The sequence below is a fragment of the Engystomops pustulosus genome, chromosome 6, assembly GCF_040894005.1.
Source record: "Engystomops pustulosus chromosome 6, aEngPut4.maternal, whole genome shotgun sequence".
Classification (NCBI taxonomy): Eukaryota; Metazoa; Chordata; class Amphibia; order Anura; family Leptodactylidae; genus Engystomops; species Engystomops pustulosus.
In genome coordinates, this window is record NC_092416.1 from 152,659,228 (window position 1) to 152,682,518 (window position 23,291).

Sequence of the window (23,291 nt, forward strand, 5' to 3'; positions counted from 1 at the left end):
ACACTAAAATGCTCGGGTACTCGTTATTCGAGACGAACTTTTCCCGATGCTCGAGTGCTCGTCTCGAATAACGAACCCCATTGAAGTCAATGGGAGACTCGAGCATTTTTCAAGGGGACCAAGGCTCTGCACAGGGAAGCTTGGCCAAACACCTGGGAACCTCAGAAAAGGATGGAAACACCACGGAAATGGACAGGAAACAGCAGGGGCAGCATGCATGGATGCCTCTGAGGCTGCATAATCGCACCATTATGCCAAAATTATGGGCAACAGCATGGCCATGACAGAGTGACAGAATGAAGCTAGATAGCATCTAAAACATCCAATAATTGACCCTGACACTATAGGGGACGGCATGCAGAGGCAGCGGCAGCAGGCTAGAGAGTGTCATGGCGACATACCCTAAATGGACTCAGGCTTCAAACCAATGGGTGGCAGAGAGGAACCAAAGGAGGTGAGCAAGAAGCGCTCAAATAATATCGGTACATGATAAAAGTTTGCCAGTATATTTTGTGGATTACACAGCAGGGTGGCGACAAAGTTAACATGGAAGCCATGAAAACAACCCAAAATTCTGCCTGACACAGCTCGTTTGATAAGGGGACGATGTATGGAGGCAGTGAACTAGTAGTAGATTAAAGGTGCTGCAGTTAAAACTATGTTAGTTGGATCTTGGCATGGAGCTGGCGCTCCGCTGCCAGGCGAGCTTTCGCCAATCCAAGCCCCTGTCTCTAGGCTACTCCCCAAACAGCACTTCTAAGAACCTTTTGTATAAGATCAAGTGTAGTAGCGTTCTTATAAGTTTAGGATATGCCGGGTGAGGGGAATGTAAACAGATGCGCAAGAAGCGCTGAAATAATATCCCTAAATGGTAAAAGTTTGCAAGTATATTTTGGGGATTACACAGCAGGGTGGCGACAAAGTTAACAACTTTGATGTGGAATGCCCTGTAATAGCTCTTGGGCGGTGTGCCTTTTATCGCCTAGGCTCAGCAGTTTCAGCACCGCCTGCTGTCGCTTAGCGACGGCACTGCTGCTGTGCCTAGAGCTACCGACTGATGGCGCCATGCCCACGGATGGTAATTCGGAGGAGGAGGAGGTGGAGGAGGGGTGGGAGGAGGTATAGTAGGCCTTTGAGACCTGGACCGAGGTAGGCCCCGCAATTCTCTGCGTCGGCAGTATATGACCAGCCCCAGGGTCAGACTCGGTCCCAGCCTGCACCAAGTTAAGTGTAGTAGCGTTCTTATAAGTTTGGGATATGGCGGGTGAGGGGAATGTAAACAGATGCGCAAGAAGCGCATGATGCGCATGGAGCTGGCGTTCCGCTGCCAGGCGAGCTTTCGCCAATCCAAGCCCCTGTCTCTAGGCTACTCCCCAAACAGCACTTCTAAGAACCTTTTGTATAAGATCAAGTGTAGTAGCGTTCTTATAAGTTTAGGATATGCCGGGTGAGGGGAATGTAAACAGATGCGCAAGAAGCGCTGAAATAATATCCCTAAATGGTAAAAGTTTGCAAGTATATTTTGGGGATTACACAGCAGGGTGGCGACAAAGTTAACAACTTTGATGTGGAATGCCCTGTAATAGCTCTTGGGCGGTGTGCCTTTTATCGCCTAGGCTCAGCAGTTTCAGCACCGCCTGCTGTCGCTTAGCGACAGCACTGCTGCTGTGCCTAGAGCTACCGACTGATGGCGCCATGCCCACGGATGGTAATTCGGAGGAGGAGGAGGTGGAGGAGGGGTGGGAGGAGGTATAGTAGGCCTTTGAGACCTGGACCGAGGTAGGCCCCGCAATTCTCTGCGTCGGCAGTATATGACCAGCCCCAGGGTCAGACTCGGTCCCAGCCTGCACCAAGTTAAGTGTAGTAGCGTTCTCATAAGTTTGGGATATGGCGGGTGAGGGGAATGTAAACAGATGCGCAAGAAGCGCATGATGCGCATGGAGCTGGCGTTCCGCTGCCAGGCGAGCTTTCGCCAATCCAAGCCCCTGTCTCTAGGCTACTCCCCAAACAGCACTTCTAAGAACCTTTTGTATAAGATCAAGTGTAGTAGCGTTCTTATAAGTTTAGGATATGCCGGGTGAGGGGAATGTAAACAGATGCGCAAGAAGCGCTGAAATAATATCCCTAAATGGTAAAAGTTTGCCAGTATATTTTGTGGATAACACAGCAGGGTGGCGACAAAGTTAACAACTTTGATGTGGAATCCATGAAAACAACCCAAATTTCTGCCTGACACACCTCGTTTGATAAAGGGACGATGTATGGAGGCAGCTATATGGACGACTTTTGGAGGTAGCAATGGAGACAACGTGTGGAGGCTGCTATGGAGACAATTTAATTTGGATAGTGCCTGTATGTGGCAGTCCCAAACATTTTTCAAACCAGAGGAGCAGGTAGGTGGCCCTCCAGTAAAATGGGATAGATTGAGTGCCTGTATGTGGCAGTCCCAAAAATGTTTCAAACCAGAGGAGCAGGTAGGTGGCCCTCCAGTAAAATGGAATAGATTGAGTGCCTGTATGTGGCAGTCCCAAAAATTGTTCAAACCAGAGGAGCAGGTAGGTGGCCCTGCAGTAAAATGGAATAGATTGAGTGCCTGTATGTGGCAGTCCCAAAAATTGTTCAAACCAGAGGTGCAGGTAGGTGGCCCTGCAGTAAAATGGAATAGATTGAGTGCCTGTATGTGGCAGTCCCAAAAATGTTTCAAACCAGAGGAGCAGGTAGGTGGCCCTCCAGTAAAATGGGATAGATTGAGTGCCTGTATGTGGCAGTCCCAAAAATGTTTCAAACCAGAGGAGCAGGTAGGTGGCCCTCCAGTAAAATGGAATAGATTGAGTGCCTGTATGTGGCAGTCCCAAAAATTGTTCAAACCAGAGGAGCAGGTAGGTGGCCCTGCAGTAAAATGGAATAGATTGAGTGCCTGTATGTGGCAGTCCCAAAAATTGTTCAAACCAGAGGAGCAGGTAGGTGGCCCTGCAGTAAAATGGAATAGATTGAGTGCCTGTATGTGGCAGTCCCAAAAATGTTTCAAACCAGAGGAGCAGGTAGGTGGCCCTCCAGTAAAATGGGATAGATTGAGTGCCTGTATGTGGCAGTCCCAAAAATGTTTCAAACCAGAGGAGCAGGTAGGTGGCCCTCCAGTAAAATGGAATAGATTGAGTGCCTGTATGTGGCAGTCCCAAAAATTGTTCAAACCAGAGGAGCAGGTAGGTGGCCCTGCAGTAAAATGGAATAGATTGAGTGCCTGTATGTGGCAGTCCCAAAAATTGTTCAAACCAGAGGTGCAGGTAGGTGGCCCTGCAGTAAAATGGAATAGATTGAGTGCCTGTATGTGGCAGTCCCAAAAATGTTTCAAACCAGAGGAGCAGGTAGGTGGCCCTCCAGTAAAATGGGATAGATTGAGTGCCTGTATGTGGCAGTCCCAAAAATGTTTCAAACCAGAGGAGCAGGTAGGTGGCCCTCCAGTAAAATGGAATAGATTGAGTGCCTGTATGTGGCAGTCCCAAAAATTGTTCAAACCAGAGGAGCAGGTAGGTGGCCCTGCAGTAAAATGGAATAGATTGAGTGCCTGTATGTGGCAGTCCCAAAAATTGTTCAAACCAGAGGAGCAGGTAGGTGGCCCTGCAGTAAAATGGAATAGATTGAGTGCCTGTATGTGGCAGTCCCAAAAATGTTTCAAACCAGAGGAGCAGGTAGGTGGCCCTCCAGTAAAATGGGATAGATTGAGTGCCTGTATGTGGCAGTCCCAAAAATGTTTCAAACCAGAGGAGCAGGTAGGTGGCCCTCCAGTAAAATGGAATAGATTGAGTGCCTGTATGTGGCAGTCCCAAAAATTGTTCAAACCAGAGGAGCAGGTAGGTGGCCCTGCAGTAAAATGGAATAGATTGAGTGCCTGTATGTGGCAGTCCCAAAAATGTTTCAAACCAGAGGAGCAGGTAGGTGGCCCTCCAGTAAAATGGGATAGATTGAGTGCCTGTATGTGGCAGTCCCAAAAATGTTTCAAACCAGAGGAGCAGGTAGGTGGCCCTCCAGTAAAATGGAATAGATTGAGTGCCTGTATGTGGCAGTCCCAAAAATTGTTCAAACCAGAGGAGCAGGTAGGTGGCCCTGCAGTAAAATGGAATAGATTGAGTGCCTGTATGTGGCAGTCCCAAAAATGTTTCAAACCAGAGGAGCAGGTAGGTGGCCCTGCAGTAAAATGGAATAGATTGAGTGCCTGTATGTGGCAGTCCCAAAAATGTTTCAAACCAGAGGAGCAGGTAGGTGGCCCTGCAGTAAAATGGAATAGATTGAGTGCCTGTATGTGGCAGTCCCAAAAATTGTTCAAACCAGAGGAGCAGGTAGGTGGCCCTGCAGTAAAATGGAATAGATTGAGTGCCTGTATGTGGCAGTCCCAAAAATTTTTTAAAACAGAGGACCGGGTAGGTGGCCCTCCAGAAAAATGGAATAGATTGAGTGCCTGTATGTGGCACTCACAAAAATTGTTTCAAACAGAGGACCGGGTAGGTGGCCCTCCAGAAAAATTAAATGCATGAAGTACTATAGCAAGAGCCAGTGGGCCCTGTCAAAAAATAGCCAGTTTCCTCTGCTTTACTGTACAAAGAGGAGGAGAAGGAGGAAAATGAGGAGGAGGAGGAGGAGGAGTGGATCAATTATTCAGGTTGAGCTTCCTTCACCTGGTGGAGATTGGAAATTCTGAGAAATCCAGCCTTTATTCATTTTAATAAGCGTCAGCCTGTCAGCGCTGTCAGTCGACAGGCGTGTACGCTTATCGGTGATGATGCCACCAGCTGCACTGAAAACCCGCTCGGACAAGACGCTAGCGGCAGGGCAGGCAAGAACCTCCAAGGCGTACAGCGCCAGTTCGTGCCACATGTCCAGCTTTGAAACCCAGTAGTTGTAGGGAGCTGTGTGATCATTTAGGACGATGGTATGGTCAGCTACGTACTCCCTCACCATCTTTCTGTAAAGATCAGCCCTACTCTGCCGAGACTGGGGACAGGTGACAGTGTCTTGCTGGGGTGACATAAAGCTGGCAAAAGCCTTGTAAAGCGTACCCTTGCCAGTGCTGGACAAGCTGCCTGCTCGCCTACTCTCCCTCGCTACTTGTCCCGCAGAACTACGCACTCTGCCGCTAGCGCTGTCAGAAGGGAAATACTGTTTCAGCTTGTGCACCAGGGCCTGCTGGTATTCATGCATTCTCACACTCCTTTCCTCTCCAGGGATGAGAGTGGGAAGATTTTGCTTGTACCGTGGGTCCAGGAGAGTGAACACCCAGTAATCGGTGCTGGAATAAATTCTTTGAACGCGAGGGTCACGGGATAGGCAGCCTAGCATGAAATCTGCCATATGCGCCAGAGTACCAACGCGTAAGAATTCACTCCCCTCACTGGCCTGACTGTCCATTTCCTCCTCCTCCAACTCCTCCAACTCCTCTTCTTCTGCCCATACACGCTGAACAGTGAAGGACTCAACAATGGTCCCCTCTTGTGTCTCGCCAACATTCTCCTCCTCTTCCTCCTCATCCTCCTCCACCTCCACCTCCTCCGATATGCGCTGAGAAACAGACCTCAGGGTGCTTTGGCTATCAACAAGGGAATATTCTTCCCCCGTCTCTTGTGACGAGCGCAAAGCTTCCGACTTCATGCTGACCAGAGAGTTTTTCAACAGGCCAAGCAGCGGGATAGTGAGGCTGATGATGGCGGCATCGCCACTGACCATCTGTGTTGACTCCTCAAAGTTACTCAGCACCTGACAGATATCAGACATCCACGTCCACTCCTCATTGTAGACTTGAGGAAGCTGACTGACCTGACTACCAGTTCTGGTGGAAGTTGACATCTGGCAGTCTACAATCGCTCTGCGCTGCTGGTAAACTCTGGATAACATGGTCAGTGTTGAATTCCACCTCGTGGGCACGTCGCACAACAGTCGGTGAGCGGGCAGTTGGAGGCGGCGCTGCGCTGCCCTGAGAGTGGCAGCATCTGGGCTGGACTTCCTGAAATGCGCACAGATGCGGCGCACCTTCGTGAGCAAATCAGACAGATTGGGGTATGTCTTGAGGAAACGCTGCACTATCAGATTTAACACATGGGCCAGGCATGGCACATGTGTCAGTCTGCCGAGTTGCAGAGCCGCCACCAGGTTACGGCCGTTGTCACACACAACCATTCCCGGCTTGAGGTTCAGCGGTGCCAGCCACAGATCAGTCTGCGCCGTGATGCCCTGTAATAGCTCTTGGGCGGTGTGCCTTTTGTCGCCTAGGCTCAGCAGTTTGAGCACCGCCTGCTGTCGCTTAGCGACGGCACTGCTGCTGTGCCTAGAGCTACCGACTGATGGCGCCGTGCCCACGGATGGTAGTTCGGAGGAGGAGGTGGAGGAGGGGTGGGAGGAGGAGGAGGCATAGTAGGCCTGAAACACCTGGACCGAGGTAGGCCCCGCAATCCTCGGCGTCGGCAGTATATGAGCAGCCCCAGGGTCAGACTCGGTCCCAGCCTCCACCAAGTTAACCCAATGTGCCGTCAGCGATATATAGTGGCCCTGCCCGGCAGCACTCGTCCACGTGTCCGTGGTCAGGTGGACCTTGTCAGAAACAGCGTTGGTCAGGGCACGGATGATGTTGTCTGACACGTGCTGGTGCAGGGCTGGGACGGCACATCGGGAAAAGTAGTGGCGGCTGGGGACCGAATACCGAGGGGCGGCCGCCGCCATGAGGTTGCGAAAGGCCTCGGTCTCTACTAGCCTATAGGGCAGCATCTCCAGGCTAAGCAATCTGGAGATGTGCACATTAAGGGCTTGGGCGTGCGGGTGGGTTGCACTATATTTGCGTTTCCGCTCCAGCGTCTGGGGTATGGAGAGCTGAACGCTGGTGGATGCTGTGGAGGATCGTGGAGGCGACGATGGGGTTTTTGTGGCAGGGTCCTGGGCAGGGGGCTGACTAGCAGCTGACACAGGGGAAGGAGCAGTGGTGTGCACGGCCGGAGGTGAACGGGCTTGTTGCCACTGAGTGGGGTGCTTAGCATTCATATGCCTGCGCATACTGGTGGTAGTTAAGCTAGTAGTGGTGGAACCCCTGCTGAGCCTGGTTTGGCAAATGTTGCACACCACAGTCCGTCGGTCATCCGGTGTTTCCTTAAAGAACCTCCACACTTCTGAAGATCTAGCCCTCGCCGCAAGAGCCCTCACCACGGGAGCTTCACTAGTTGACAGTGGCGCTGATGCACCAGCTCTGGCCCTGCCTCTCCGTCTGGCCCCACCACTGCCTCTTCCAACCTGTTCAGGTCGAGGACTCTCCTCCGTCTCAGAAGCACTGTGTTCACCCGGCCTCTCAACCCAGCTTGGGTCTGTCACCTCATCATCCTCCGATCCCTCAGTCTGCTCCCCCCTCGGACTTCCTGCCCTGACAACAACTTCCCCACTGTCTGACAACCGTGTCTCCTCATCGTCGGACACCTCTTTACACACTTCCACTACGTCAAGAAGGTCATCATCACCCACAGACTGTGACTGGTGGAAAACCTGGGCATCGGAAAATTGATCAGCAGCAACCGGACAAGTGGTTTGTGACTGTGGGAAGGGTCCAGAAAACAGTTCCTCAGAGTATGCCGGTTCAAATGCCAAATTTTCCTGGGAGGGGGCAGACTGGGGGGGAGGAGGCTGAGGTGCAGGAGCTGGAGGAGTGGCGATTTCGGTGACATGGGTGGACTGCGTGGAAGACTGACTGGTGGTGGACAAATTGCTCGAAGCATTGTCAGCAATCCACGACATCACCTGTTCGCACTGTTCTGGCCTCAACAGTGCTCTACCACGAGTCCCAGTAACTTCAGACATGAACCTAGGGAGTGTAGCTCTGCGGCGTTCCCCTGCTCCCTCATCAGCAGGTGGTGTCTCACCCCGCCCAGGACCACGGCCTCTGACCCCTGCAGTAGTTGGACGCCCACGTCCCCGCCCTCGTCCTCTACCCCTAGCCCTCGGGTTAAACATTTTTAAAATGAGAGTTATAACTTTATTTTTTTTTTTACTTTTTTTTGTTTTTTTTTGTGTTTTTTTTTTTTTTTTGTGTTTTTTGTTTTTTTTTGAGTTTTTAAAACCAAACAATGCTATCCTATTGCTATGGCTATTTTCTAGCCAAGTATCAAAGGAAGCACAGTACCATGCCAGATGAGATGACACTGAGTTATTGCCTAATAGAAATCCAACCCCTACTGAATTTTGCCACTTCGGCCTTTGCTATGGATATGTGCGCCACTAAGCGCAGAACACAGCGGTCGCAAGTCCCACTACAAATTGCTCAGAATTGGCAAGTACATGCACTGCAGAAACTACAGCCACCAGCAGATCAACCAGAAATCAAATATATAGAACGCTACTGTAGGCTTCAAGATCAAGAAGCTGTTTGTATTCTCCTATGGCTATTTTCTAGCCAAGTATCAAAGGAAGCACAGTACTATGCCGGATGAGATGACACTGAGTTATTGCCTAATAGAAATCCAACCCCTACTGAATTTTGCCACTTCGGCCTTTGCTATGGATATGTGCGCCACTAAGCGCAGAACACAGCGGTCGCAAGTCTCACTACAAATTGCTCAGAATTGGCAAGTACATGCACTGCAGAAACTACAGCCACCAGCAGATCAACCAGAAATCAAATATATAGAACGCTACTGTAGGCTTCAAGATCAAGAAGCTGTTTGTATTCTCCTATGGCTATTTTCTAGCCAAGTATCAAAGGAAGCACAGTACTATGCCGGATGAGATGACACTGAGTTATTGCCTAATAGAAATCCAACCCCTACTGAATTTTGCCACTTCGGCCTTTGCTATGGATATGTGCGCCACTAAGCGCAGAACACAGCGGTCGCAAGTCCCACTACAAATTGCTCAGAATTGGCAAGTACATGCACTGCAGAAACTACAGCCACCAGCAGATCAACCAGAAATCAAATATATAGAACGCTACTGTAGGCTTCAAGATCAAGAAGCTGTTTGTATTCTCCTATGGCTATTTTCTAGCCAAGTATCAAAGGAAGCACAGTACTATGCCGGATGAGATGACACTGAGTTATTGCCTAATAGAAATCCAACCCCTACTGAATTTTGCCACTTCGGCCTTTGCTATGGATATGTGCGCCACTAAGCGCAGAACACAGCGGTCGCAAGTCTCACTACAAATTGCTCAGAATTGGCAAGTACATGCACTGCAGAAACTACAGCCACCAGCAGATCAACCAGAAATCAAATATATAGAACGCTACTGTAGGCTTCAAGATCAAGAAGCTGTTTGTATTCTCCTATGGCTATTTTCTAGCCAAGTATCAAAGGAAGCACAGTACTATGCCGGATGAGATGACACTGAGTTATTGCCTAATAGAAATCCAACCCCTACTGAATTTTGCCACTTCGGCCTTTGCTATGGATATGTGCGCCACTAAGCGCAGAACACAGCGGTCGCAAGTCCCACTACAAATTGCTCAGAATTGGCAAGTACATGCACTGCAGAAACTACAGCCACCAGCAGATCAACCAGAAATCAAATATATAGAACGCTACTGTAGGCTTCAAGAAGCTGTTTGTATTCTCCTATGGCTATTTTCTAGCCAAGTATCAAAGGAAGCACAGTACTATGCCAGATGAGATGACACTGAGTTATTGCCTAATAGAAATCCAACCCCTACTGAATTTTGCCACTTCGGCCTTTGCTATGGAAATGTGCGCCACTAAGCGCAGAACACAGCGGTCGCAAGTCTCACTACAAATTGCTCAGAATTGGCAAGTACATGCACTGCAGAAACTACAGCCACCAGCAGATCAACCAGAAATCAAATATATAGAACGCTACTGTAGGCTTCAAGAAGCTGTTTGTATTCTCCTATGGCTATTTTCTAGCCAAGTATCAAAGGAAGCACAGTACTATGCCGGATGAGATGACACTGAGTTATTGCCTAATAGAAATCCAACCCCTACTTAATTTTGCCACTTCAGCCTTTGCTATGGATATGTGCGCCACTAAGCGCAGAACACAGCGGTCGCAAGTCTCACTACAAATTGCTCAGAATTGGCAAGTACATGCACTGCAGAAACTACAGCCACCAGCAGATCAACCAGAAATCAAATATATAGAACGCTACTGTAGGCTTCAAGAAGCTGTTTGTATTCTCCTATGGCTATTTTCTAGCCAAGTATCAAAGGAAGCACAGTACTATGCCAGATGAGATGACACTGAGTTATTGCCTAATAGAAATCCAACCCCTACTGAATTTTGCCACTTCAGCCTTTGCTATGGATATGTGCGCCACTAAGCGCAGAACACAGCGGTCGCAAGTCTCACTACAAATTGCTCAGAATTGGCAAGTACATGCACTGCAGAAACTACAGCCACCAGCAGATCAACCAGAAATCAAATATATAGAACGCTACTGTAGGCTTCAAGAAGCTGTTTGTATTCTCCTATGGCTATTTTCTAGCCAAGTATCAAAGGAAGCACACTACTATGCCAGATGAGATGACACTGAGTTATTGCCTAATAGAAATCCAACCCCTACTGAATTTTCCCACTTCGGTCTTTGCTATGGATATGTGTGCCACTAAGAGCTAAACACAACGGTAGCAAGTCCCCCTGCTAATTCCTCACAAAATGGTAAAAGATGCAAATTAAAATAAAAAAAGTAGAACGTTATTGTAGCCCTAAGAAGGGCTGTTGGGTTCTTTGAGAATCACTCCTGCCTAACAGTAAGCTAATAGAACACCCTAACGCTTTCCCTGAGCAGCAGCAGCTCTCTCCCTAGCGGCATCCAGAGACAGAATGATCCGAGCAGCGCGGCCAGCGGCTAGTCTATCCCAGGGTCACCTGATCTGGCCAGCCAACCACTGCTATCGACGTGTAAGGGTACCACGTCATGCTGGGTGGAGTGCAGAGTCTCCTGGCTTGTGATTGGCTCTGTTTCTGGCCGCCAAAAAGCAAAACGGCGGGAGCTGCCATTTTCTCGAGCGGGCGAAGTATTCGTCCGAGTAACGAGCAGTTTCGAGTACCCTAATGCTCGACCGAGCATCAAGCTCGGACGAGCATGTTCGCTCATCTCTAATAACAATCTTTACAATAAATCTGTATTATTATTGGACCCACTCGGTCAATGTCGTAAAAACAAAACCCCAAAAACTCACAAAAACTTCACAACAATTTATATGTGCCAAAATAGTACCACTGAAAAGGACAACTTAACACGTAAAAAGCCCTAAATCAGCTCTGTTAGTTATGTCTCTGAAAAGATGGAGATTAGAGATGAGCGAGCACTAAAATGCTCGGGTACTCGTTATTCGAGACGAACTTTTCCCGATGCTCGAGTGCTCGTCTCGAATAACGAGCCCCATTGAAGTCAATGGGAGACTCGAGCATTTTTCAAGGGGACCAAGGCTCTGCACAGGGAAGCTTGGCCAAACACCTGGGGACTTCAGAAAAGGATGGAAACACCACAGAAATGGACAGGAAACAGCAGGGGCAGCATGCATGGATGCCTCTGAGGCTGCTTAATCGCACCATTATGCCAAAATTATGGGCAACAGCATGGCCATGACAGCGTGACCGAATGAGGCTAGATAGCATCTAAAACATACAATAATTGACCCTGACACTATAGGGGACGGCATGCAGAGGCAGCGGCAGCAGTGGCAGACTAGAGAGTGTCATGGCAACATACCCTAAATGGACTCAGGTTTCACCAAAGGAGGTGAGCAAGAAGCGCTGAAATGATTTCCTATGTGAACAAAAGGTTGACGCTATATTTAGTCGATAACACAGCATGGTGGCGACATAGTGACCAAGTTCTATAACGTATCTGGTGAAACACCCGAAAAATGAGCCTGACACAGCTCGTTTGATAAAGGGACGACATGTGGAGGCAGCCATGGAGACGATTTCCATGATTAAGAGTGACTACTGGGGCATCCATATTGCTTCTATGATTGAAACTTCAGGTCTCCAGCATGGTGACAGATGGGCCGAGTTCCACTATGTATCTGGTGAAACACCTGAAAATTCTGCCTGACACAGCTCGTTTGATAAGGGGATGATGTGCTGCATATCCTCTCGTGCTCCAGCGTCTGGGGTCTGAGAGTTTAAAGTTGCGCATGGAGACATTGGTGGACGCTGTGGAGGATTGTGGAGGCAAAATGGACAGGAAACAGCAGGGGCAGCATGCATGGATGCCTCTGAGGCTGCCTAATCTTGGGATGGAGCTGGCGGTCCGCTGCCAAGCGAGCTTTCGCCTGTCCAAGCCCCTGTCACTCGGCTCCTCCCCACCCAAAATGGGCCTGGGGGCCAGAAGCGTTTACTTTGAAAATATTATCATTTTCAAAGCAGGCCGGGTCGTTTGAATATTTCACCTAGGAATAATGGAATAGCATAGTGGTTCTATTTTTAATTGTTTTTTCGGAAATGGTTCCATGATTAAGAGCGACAGTATGGGGCATCCATATTGTGCTGCTATGATTGCAACTTCAGGTCTCCAGCATGGCGGCGACAGATGGGCCGAGTTCCACTATGTATCTGGTGAAACACCTGAAAATTCTGCCTGACACAGCTCGTTTGATAAGGGGACCATGTATGGAGGCAGTGGACTAGTAGTAGATTAAAGGTGCTGCAGTTAAAACTATGTTAGTTGGATCTTGGGATGGATCTGGCGCTCCGCTGCCAGACGAGCTTTCGCCAATCCAAGCCCCTGTCTCTCGGCTCCTCCCCAAACAGCACCTCTAAGAACCTTTTGTATAAGATCAAGTGTAGTAGTGTTCTTATAAGTTTGGGTTATGGCGGGTGAGGGGAATGTAAACAGATGCGCAAGAAGCGCTGAAATAATATTGGTAAATGATAAAAGTTTGCCAGTATATTTTGTGGATTACACAGCAGGGTGGCGACAAAGTTAACAAGTTTGATATGGAAGCCATGAAAACAACCCAAAATTCTGCCTGACACAGCTTGTTTGATAAGGGGACCATGTATGGAGGCAGTGAACTAGTAGTAGATTAAAGGTGCTGCAGTTAAAACTATGTTAGTTGGATCTTGGGATGGAGCTGGCGCTCCGCTGCCAGGCGAGCTTTCGCCAATCCAAGCCCCTGTCTCTCGGCTCCTCCCCAAACAGCACCTCTAAGAACCTTTTGTATAAGATCAAGTGTAGTAGTGTTCTTATAAGTTTGGGTTATGGCGGGTGAGGGGAATGTAAACAGATGCGCAAGAAGCGCTGAAATAATATTGGTAAATGATAAAAGTTTGCCAGTATATTTTGTGGATTACACCGCAGGGTGGCGACAAAGTTAACAAGTTTGATGTGGAAGCCATGAAAACAACCCAAAATTCTGCCTGACACAGCTCGTTTGATAAGGGGACCATGTATGGAGGCAGCTATATGGACGACTTTTGGAGGCTATGGCGATGGCGTGTGGAGGTAGCAATGGAGACAACGTGTGGAGGCAGCTAAAAAGACGACGTGTGGAGGCTGCTATGGAGACAAGTCTGCTCCCCCCTCGGACTTACTGCCCTGACAACAACTTCACCACTGTCTGACAACCGTGTCTCCTCATCGTCCGACACCTCTTTACAAACTTCTTCCACTACGTCAATAATGTCATCATCACCCACAGACTGCGACCGGTGGAAAACCTCGGCATCGGAATATAGCTCAGCAGCAACCGGACAAGTGGTTTGTGACTGTGGGAAGGGTCCAGAAAACAGTTCCTCAGAGTATGCCGGTTCAAATGCCAAATTTTCCTGGGAGGGGGCAGACTGGGGGGAAGGAGGCTGAGGTGGAGGAGTGCTGATTTCGGTGTCATGGGTGGACTGCGTGGAAGACTGACTGGTGGACAAATGGCTAGAAGCATTGTCCGCAATCTACAACATCACCACTTCGCACTGTTCTGGCCTCAACAGTGCTCTACCACGAGTCCCAGTAACTTGAGACATGATGAACCTAGGGAGTGTAGCTCAGCGGCGTTCCCCTGCTCCCTCATCAGCAGGTGGTGTCTCACCCCGCCCAGGACCACGGCCTCTGACCCCTGCAGTAGTTGGACACCAACGTCCACGCCCTCGTCCTCTACCCCTAGCCCTCGGGTTAAACATGTTCCAAATTAAAGTGTAAACTTTAAAAAAAAATTTTTGTTTTTTTTTTATACAAAACGATGATATCCTATTGCTATGGCTAGTTTCTAACCTACACTGACAGCACACAACTGGATTTTGTGCTGTGCCTGATGACTTTGAGTTATAAAAAGAAATAAACGTAAAAAAAAAAAAAATCAGCAGACTGTGCCTAATTCAAATCAAACCCCTAATAAATTGTCCCACTTCGGTGTTTGAGGTGGATATGTGTGTCACTAAGAGCTAAACACAACGGTCGCAAGTCTCCCTGCAAATTACTCACAATATGGTACTGGCTGCACTACTAATGGCAGCAAGCCCAGCCACAAGCAAACCAAAAAAAAGGAAAATATAACGCTATTGTAGGCCTAAATAAGCCGTTGGGGTTCTCCTATGGCTATTTTCTAGCCTACACTGAAAGCACACTGCTTTGCCAGATGACTTTGAGTTATAAAAAGAAATAAACGTTAAAAAAAATAAATCAGCAGACTGTGCCTAGTTCAAATCAAACCCCTAATAAATTGTCCCACTTCGGTGTTTGAGGTGGATATGTGTGTCACTAAGAGCTAACCACAACGGTTGCAAGTCTCCCTGCAAATTACTCACAATATGGTACTAGCTGCACTACTAATGGCAGCAAGCCCAGCCACAAGCACACCAAAAAAATGGAAAATATAACGCTATTGTAGGCCTAAATAAGCCGTTGGGGTTCTCCTATGGCTATTTTCTAGCCTACACTGAAAGCACACTGCTTTGCCAGATTACTTTGAGTTATAAAAAGAAATAAACGTAAAAAAAAATAAATCAGCAGACTCTGCCTAATTCAAATCAAACCCCTAATAAATTGTCCCACTTTGGTGTTTGAGGTGGATATGTGTGTCACTAAGAGCTAAACACAACGGTCGCAAGTCTCCCTGCAAATTACTCACAATATGGTACTAGCTGCACTACTAATGGCAGCAAGCCCAGCCACAAGCAAACCAAAAAAAAGGAAAATATAACGCTATTGTAGGCCTAAATAAGCCGTTGGGGCTCTCCTATGGCTATTTTCTAGCCTACACTGAAAGCACACTGCTTTGCCAGATTACTTTGAGTTATAAAAAGAAATAAACGTAAAAAAAAAAAAAGCAGCAGACTGTGCCTAATTCAAATCAAACCTCTAATAAATTGTCCCACTTCGGTGTTTGAGGTGGATATGTGTGTCACTAAGAGCTAAACACAACGGTCGCAAGTCTCCCTGCAAATTACTCACAATATGGTACTAGCTGCACTACTAATGCCAGCAAGCCCAGCCACAAGCAAACCAAAATAAAGGAAAATATAACGCTATTGTAGGCCTAAATAAGCCGTTGGGGTTCTCCTATGGCTATTTTCTAGCCTACACTGAAAGCACACTGCTTTGCCAGATGACTTTGAGTTATAAAAAGAAATAAACGTAAAAAAAAATAAATCAGCAGACTGTGCCTAATTCAAATCAAACCCCTAATAAATTGTCCCACTTTGGTGTTTGAGGTGGATATGTGTGTCACTAAGAGCTAAACACAACGGTCGCAAGTCTCCCTGCAAATTACTCACAATATGGTGCTAGCTGCGCTACTAATGCCAGCAAGCCCAGCCACAAGCAAACAAAAAAAAGTAAAATAAAACGTTATTGTAGCCCTAAGAAGGGCTGTTGGGTTCTTGTAGAATCACTCCTGCCTAACACTATTCTAATAGAACACCCTAACGCTTTCCCTGACCAGCAGCAGCTCTCTCCCTAGCGGCATCCAGACAGAGAATGATCCGAGCAGCGCGGGCAGGGGCTAGTCTATTCCAGCATCACCTGATCAGGCCAGCCAACCACTGCTATCGACGTGTAAGGGTACCACGTCATGCTGGGTGGAGTGCAGAGTCTCCTGGCTTGTGATTGGCTCTGTTTCTGGCCGCCAAAAATCATAACGGCGGGAGATGCCATTTTCTCGAGCTGGCGAAATACTCGTCCGAGCAACGAGCAGTTTCGAGTACGCTAATGCTCGAACGAGCATCAAGCTCAGAACGAGTATGTTCGCTCATCTCTAATGGAGATACAAAAACAAATGAGATTTTCTCCATATTAGTTTTTTTTGCAGTAAAATTGTAAAAATATATAAAAAACTATATAAATGAGGTATCACCATAATCATAGTGATCTATATAAAAAAAGATTATATAGTATTTTTAGTGTACAATGAATGACCGCCCAAAAAATACAAAACGAAGGGAAACCGAAATTGACGATTTTCTTTTCCTCCATACATTCAAGAATTAATAAAATCTAAAAGCTAAAGACCTACTAAAATGAAGTATTTGTAAAGTGCACTTCATGTCGCAGAAAATAAGCCCTTATATGTCCAAATTGACAAAAAATAAAGATTGTATAGCCAATAAAAAGTGACAATGCATAATCTGCTCTGAATGGCGCGTTTTGGTATTTTACCCACTGAGAATTTGTACATTTTATTATTTACATTTAGCCCAAAAAATGTTAATTTCAAAATTGCATCCGATTTTGTTTTAACCCTGGTAAAACAATTAAAGGGTTAACAAACTTATAGAAGTTGTTTTACGCATGTTTAATGAAGATGCACTCAAATACAGTTGTTAGCAACAGAAGGCCACCATAAGACACTATACTGTCTCCATTTTATTCACCCTCTATACACCAGAGTTTTATCTCAAAACAAACACAAACTATTGCCACCTACAAAAATTTTCCTTTGATACAGTGATTTTTGGCTGCATCCATGATAGCAATGATAAGGAATATAGGGAAGTTATCAGCAGCTTTGTGGACTGGAGAGTAAGAAACAACTTGGTTATTAATGTTATTAATGTTGAAAAGACCAAGAAGATGGTAAAAGAAATGAAATGGAAAAAAGGGCCTCAAAACCGACAGAGATCAAAGGACAAGCAATATATCAGGTCAGCACCTACAAGTATCTAGGTGTGTACATAGAAGTCCGCAAGCTGGACTGAAAGGCCAACAATGATAAAGTGGACAATAAAGTGATATCAAGGCTGTAACTTCTAAGGAAGCGCAAATCATTTCACATATACACCAAAATACTGAAGGTGAAGATCCACGAGGAGTCATACCGTTCTGGAAGGCACTGTCACACTCAGAGAATAGACCGGGATGGTATATCCATAAAAGCAATTTTAATAAAAAGTAAAGGGTAAAACACTACGTGTTTCGTCCCCCCGGGCTGGAGCCTTCGTCAGGTGGAAAATTATATACCAAAATACTGAAGGTGTTCTACGAAACAACAATTGAGAGTATATTATTTTTTGCTGCCATCTGTTGGGAGGCATTAAAGTACAGGGAAAGAATAGGCTGAAAAACGTAATTCGGCAAGCTCAGGGCACAATAGGGGAAACTGCCTTCATTTGTAGAGTTTTGTCAGAACAGATGAATGGATAAATTCATCCACACACTACACACCACAATTTTTTTTTTTTTTTCAATTTCATTAATGCCAAGAGACTGACCTGGAGAACAAGGTCATCACATTAGTATACAAGGTCCTACATCTCAGGAGACTACCGTATTTTCCGGACTATAAGGCGCACTTAAAAGCATTGGATTTCTGTGGAAATCCAAAGTGCGCCTTATAGTCCGGTGCGCCCTATGTATGGCGCTGGGCACAGGGCAGCGGACCATACTTACATAGGTCCCCGCTACCGGAGATCTCCAGCGGGAGATCTGCTGTCTCCGGTAGCGGGGACCTATGTAAGTATGGTCCGCTGCACTCCTCCACCTCCCCCTCACCTTCCCCGCTCACCTTCCCCGCGTTCCCCGTCGCGTCGCGTCTCGTCGCCGCGTCCCGTCGCCGCGTCACGTCGGGTCTCCGCCACGCCCCCGGACCTCTGCCACGCCCCCGGCCGCCGGAACCCGCGCCTTATAGTCCGATGCGCCTTATATATGTAATTATTACATATATAAGGCGCATCGGACTAATGCGCCTTACAGTCCGGTGCGCCCTATAGGGCAGAAAATACGGTACATCAATGCTTATGAGAGGCAATATCTTTTCACTAGCACAAAAGACACTGAAAATGTGTCAACCACTTTTCTAAAACTAAACTAAGGAAAACTATGCAAAACATGTGCACGTAAAAACATTATTTCCCTGCCTTCCCTCCTTCATTAAAAGGTTTCCTTCGTGGTGATAATTTCTCTTTATTGCTTTTTCAGTATTGACCATTAATGTGCATAAAAGACAATGAGCATTAAACAAGTTATAACAACACAATGGTATAACATTGGGTGAAAATAAAGGTGATGGTAAGCCACAAAAAGGTAAAGTAGACATTTCTGGTCTTGTGCTCCATCCATTGGCATTCTTTTTAGTTATACCTATTCTGGCTTTTTTTTAAAATTTGTTCTTTATTTATGCTTTTTAAATACAAATATATCTACAAAGAAAGAAACAAAACATAACAAACCAAGTATTACATAAATAACATGCAATTTACTCTAGCAACATATATCCCGCTGTACTGCCCCCAGGCACTGTGTCATCATATACCCAGTCTATCTACCATATTTTCCAGGACAGTATTATCTGCTACTAATCCTCTTCCATTTTGTAGGTTCTAAATATTTCCAAATTTCTGAACCCTATCTTGCCACCTCTCATTAAATCTATCTATTGTTTCTCTTACTAATGATTTCAGTTCCTCCATACACCTGACATCATCTACTTTAGAAAGCCAAAGGGATACTGGTGGAGTTCTTGGTTGTTTCCAGTAAGCAAAAATGCATAATCGTGCTGCTAGTAAAATATATCTCAATAAAGATCTCTTATATTCACATCTTGAAAGTTCACAGTATTGAAGAAGGACAATAGCTGGATCAAGAGGGAAGATGATATCTAACTTCTGTTGGGTTATATTGTGAATTTCTTCCCAAAAGGGTATTATCAAGGGGCAAGACCAAAATATATGTATAAGTTAACCCTCAGCTTGTTTACACCTCCAACGCATTGGGCTGACTTCTGGGTACATTTTATTGATTTTAGTAAGTACTTGGTACCACCTTGAGATTTTTTTATAATTACTTTCTTGATGTCTGGAATTAATTAAAGACGTATATGAAAATTCATATATACTTTTCCATTGTTCAGGCGATGTTTATTTGGAGGTCCTGTTCCCACTTTTATGTAAATGATGACAATGAGAAATTATTACCTTTTATAAGCATGCCATAGATCCTGGAAAGGGAGTGTCGCACTTGATCTGACCCCATGCATAGTTTTCAGTGGTATCATCTTCGAAATCCTCTGGTCGCTGGAGTGACCTCAAAAATGAGCATAGGAAAAAACCTCTCTGTGGGGTCAACACTGGTACCCCCCAGCTTTCAGATGCTTCTAAAGGTGAACAGTACACCATCTGGTCCCAACTCTTTAGTGGGAGACTTCATTTATCCCTGCCATATCCCAGTCCCTAAAGACTGTGTCTTCCATCCCCATGGAAAATCTAGGATTACCCAGTATGGGATACTGCGGAAAGTACAGGAATAAGTGTACCATTGATCTGAGGGGAATGACAGACTCGTAGTGTTGCACCTATAGTAGGATGCTTAAATAACTGAATTAAATTTTCTTTCTCCAGCCAAGGGACATTAGAAGGTGGGGCCTGTGATTCTTGCTGTTCTGTTATTACCCATTCTTTATTCTTACCGTTCTTACACCAGTCTACTACCCTAACCAGATGAGATGCTTTATAATACAGTCTAAGATCTGGACAAGCCAGCCCCCCTCTGTTTCTTGGTCTATATAATACTTCTGCTCTTAAATGTGGTTTTCTGCCAGCCCGTATAAATTTTTGCTGTATCATAGTTATTAGCTTGAAAAATTTCCCTGAGAGAAAAATAGGACGGGCTTGGTACAAGTATAAGATTCTTGGCAATATATTCATTTTAAAGATCGCACTTCCATTTCTCACAGTCTGCTTTGATCTCATTTGCAAGTGTGAGGTAATTTGCTCTATACAGGTCTTTTAAGTCCCTAGTCAATTTTATTCCCAAGTAGGATAATCCCTCTTTGGGCCACCTAAATGGAAAGAGATCTTCTAACCTGTTAGTCTCTTCAAGGAGCATAGATAGTGCAAAGGCTTCAGATTTTGAGAAATTCATTTTGAAGTTTGACAGGGAAAAATACTCCTTAAAATGTCTCATAAGATTAGGGATGGAAACCCTGGGATTGGAAACAAAAAACAATAAGTCATCTGCATAAGCAGTCACTTTTACTTCCTCTTTCTATACTACTATTCCTGAAATATTCTGGTCTGATCTAATGTGTCTTAGGAAGGGTTCCAGGGCCAATACAAAAATTAATGGCGATAATGGACAACCCTGTCTTACTCCATTATTTATGTGCAGATCTTTAGACAGGATTCCGTTTACCCTGACCTTTGCTGTGGAACGTGTATAGAAGGCTAGGATCCACTGCATCATATTGTGCCGCAAGCTTATTCCACGCAGTGTCTCAGCCATGTACACCCAATTTACCCTGTCGAAAGCTTTCTCTGCATCAGTTAAGAGCAGAACTACTGTCTTTTTTTGTAACCGAGAAAAATGCATCAGGTTAATTGTCTTTGTGGTTTTATCCCTTGCCTCTCGGCCTAATAAAAAAACAGTTTGATCCAAATGTATAAGTTTACTCGCCATTGGCATTTATCTGACTGCCAGTATTTTTGCTAGCAGTTTTGTATCTATGTTGAGCAGGGAAATTGGTCTGTAGCTGAGACACTGCGTTTGGTCCTTGCCTGTTTTTGGTATAACTGTGATATAAGCCCTCAATGAGTCTAATGGTGGTACCCGATCCTCCATCAAAGAATTAAAGGCCTCCGTTAAGTGTGGGCCCAACTCCCCATATAACAATTTGTAATAGTTTATGGAGAACCCATCTGGGCCTGGTGCCTTACCAGCTGATGTGTTCTTGATTGTACTCCTTACTTCCTCTTCTGAAATTGGTCTTTCTAGATCCTCTAGGTCTAGATGTGATAGAACCGGTATAACTGAATCTTGTATGTACTTTTGAATCCTTAGCCTAAAGTATTGGCACAGGGTGTTATGATTCAGTCTATCAACTGAATATAAGGATAGTATTCTCTAAAGGTCTCTGCAACTTCATCTGGCATAGAGACTTTGTTTCCCCGTGTGTTTGTTACGACAGGGACAAATGTTATAGCCTATTGGACACGTAAGGCTCTTGCTAAGCCCCGACTTCATTTATTTCCGTATTCATAATGGAAACAGCGACATTTTAGGAGTGTATTTTTTGCTTTATACATCAAGAGAGACCTTAATTCTTCTCTGGCTTGGATCAATTGCGTTTTAAGGTCATTATCCAAGTGCCATTTGTGTTGTGTCTCTAGATTTTTTATATGTTCCAGGAGGCTATTCAGTCGCCTATCTCTTTCCTTTTTCCGTCTAGCCGCATGTTTTATTAAAATTCCCCTGATGACTATTTTATAGGCTTCCCATCTCATGTATGGGTTAGGGATATTTGCTTGATTTGTAGTAAAATGTTCCAGTAATGCCTGGTTTATTTCTGACACAATTTGTATGTCCTCCTAAAAACCCCAAGAGTGAAAGTCATGTCCACTAACGCAAGATATATTATCAATTGTTGCCTGTTGGAGCAATCTGAGGTCGTGGTGTTTCACAAACAGCATGTCCAGTCTGGTGTATATATCATGTGGAGTCGAATAGTAAGTATAATCTTTCTCGTTCGGATGCAACAGACGCCATGAGTTAATATACCTATGTCTATATAAGGTACACACCACAATTTTATAACATCAGAGAACCATAAGTAACCACCATAGCCCAATTTGCTGACAGAATACATTAATACATTACTCATTAATTCCAAAAGCAATTAAATTCTACAACACGATATTGGCCAAAACAAAGTATCAACCCCTGCCTGCACCCTGAAGTAACTAACTGTAGGCCATAAGCTGCGGGCAGTTACAGCGCCATGACATAGAGTTACATCATAGTGATCTTCCGGGTGCAGAAACTAAGCCCGGACAGTCACCGTGGGATCCCGGCAGTATGCAAAACCTGGTTCCTGCAGTAACAGCCGGCATCAAGACTATCACAATCTTGGCTGTTCAACCTTCTAGATGCTGCGGTCATGGTGACTGTGGCGTCTATGAGGCATTACTGGGACGATATTCACGGAGGCAGCAGGGCACGGAAGTGCTGATTATTGCTAAGGCAGCCCTGAGGTCCGATGAAGGACCCCAGGGCTGCCTTCAGTATAAGTCGATCTAACAGTGTTTCTGTCAGACTATTGAAAATGCATAGGCTGACTATGTAATATGATGCAACACATTAGTATCAAATGCTCACTTGTTGATGTCCCACCCTGATGCCCCATCCCATATAAAAATCAAATACAACATAAAAAAGTAAAAATAACCAAAAAACACTACATAATGGGTATCTCCATTTCCATGACAACCCATACAATAAAATAAAATTGTTATATTGTATGGAACCGTACAGTGAATAAAAAGAATCATATTTTCACATCTGACCTCATAACAACATGATAAAAAGTGATCAAGGAGTAACATTTACCACGACATGATACTAATAAAAAGTATAGTACAAGCCCAAAATGCCATGTAAACAAAAAAAAAACGCAAAAATTTATGCTCGTTAATACTAGCAAAAGCTAACAAAGTTCTCACAAAATCAGTTCTATATTCTGCAAAACAAGTGAACCATAAGAAAGCTACATAAATGGGTTATCGCTGTTACAATGATAACCAATAGAATAAGGAATATATTATTTTTATAGTACCGTATATACTCGTGTATATAATTTATTGGGTTTTACTGTTATTTAGGCCTCTCAAAGTCACTTAAAGCTGAGCAGGTGACTATAAATATAGCTTCTAGCAATTTTCAGAAAAATAGCACCAAAAAATTCTGAACCTCCTAACAACCTAGATAAAAGACAGGATGCATACAAAGCCCATGCCAATATAAAGAAGACATTTGGGTAATGTAAGTCATAGAACCCAAATAACTTCATAACCATCTGCCTGAAAAACAGAGAATTTGGAACTTTGAAAATGAAGAATTTTTAGAAATTTGTGCCAAATCTCCGTTTTTTTCATAACTAAACACAAA

At 45.3% G+C, this 23,291-nt stretch overlaps 1 protein-coding gene across 1 annotated transcript in view; it reads right to left on the reverse strand.

Annotated features, from left to right (window-relative positions):
- The window catches only part of LOC140065981 (olfactory receptor 6C3-like), a 45,179-nt gene that overhangs the window by 6,475 nt on the left and 15,413 nt on the right, over positions 1-23,291 (reverse strand). Inside the window, exons 3-4 of the mRNA XM_072113543.1 lie at positions 21,065-21,189; positions 20,215-20,334 (exon numbers count right to left, since the gene is read on the reverse strand). Coding sequence (XP_071969644.1) covers positions 20,215-20,334; positions 21,065-21,189 — 245 coding nt within the window. The remainder of the gene's footprint in view (positions 1-20,214; positions 20,335-21,064; positions 21,190-23,291) is intronic.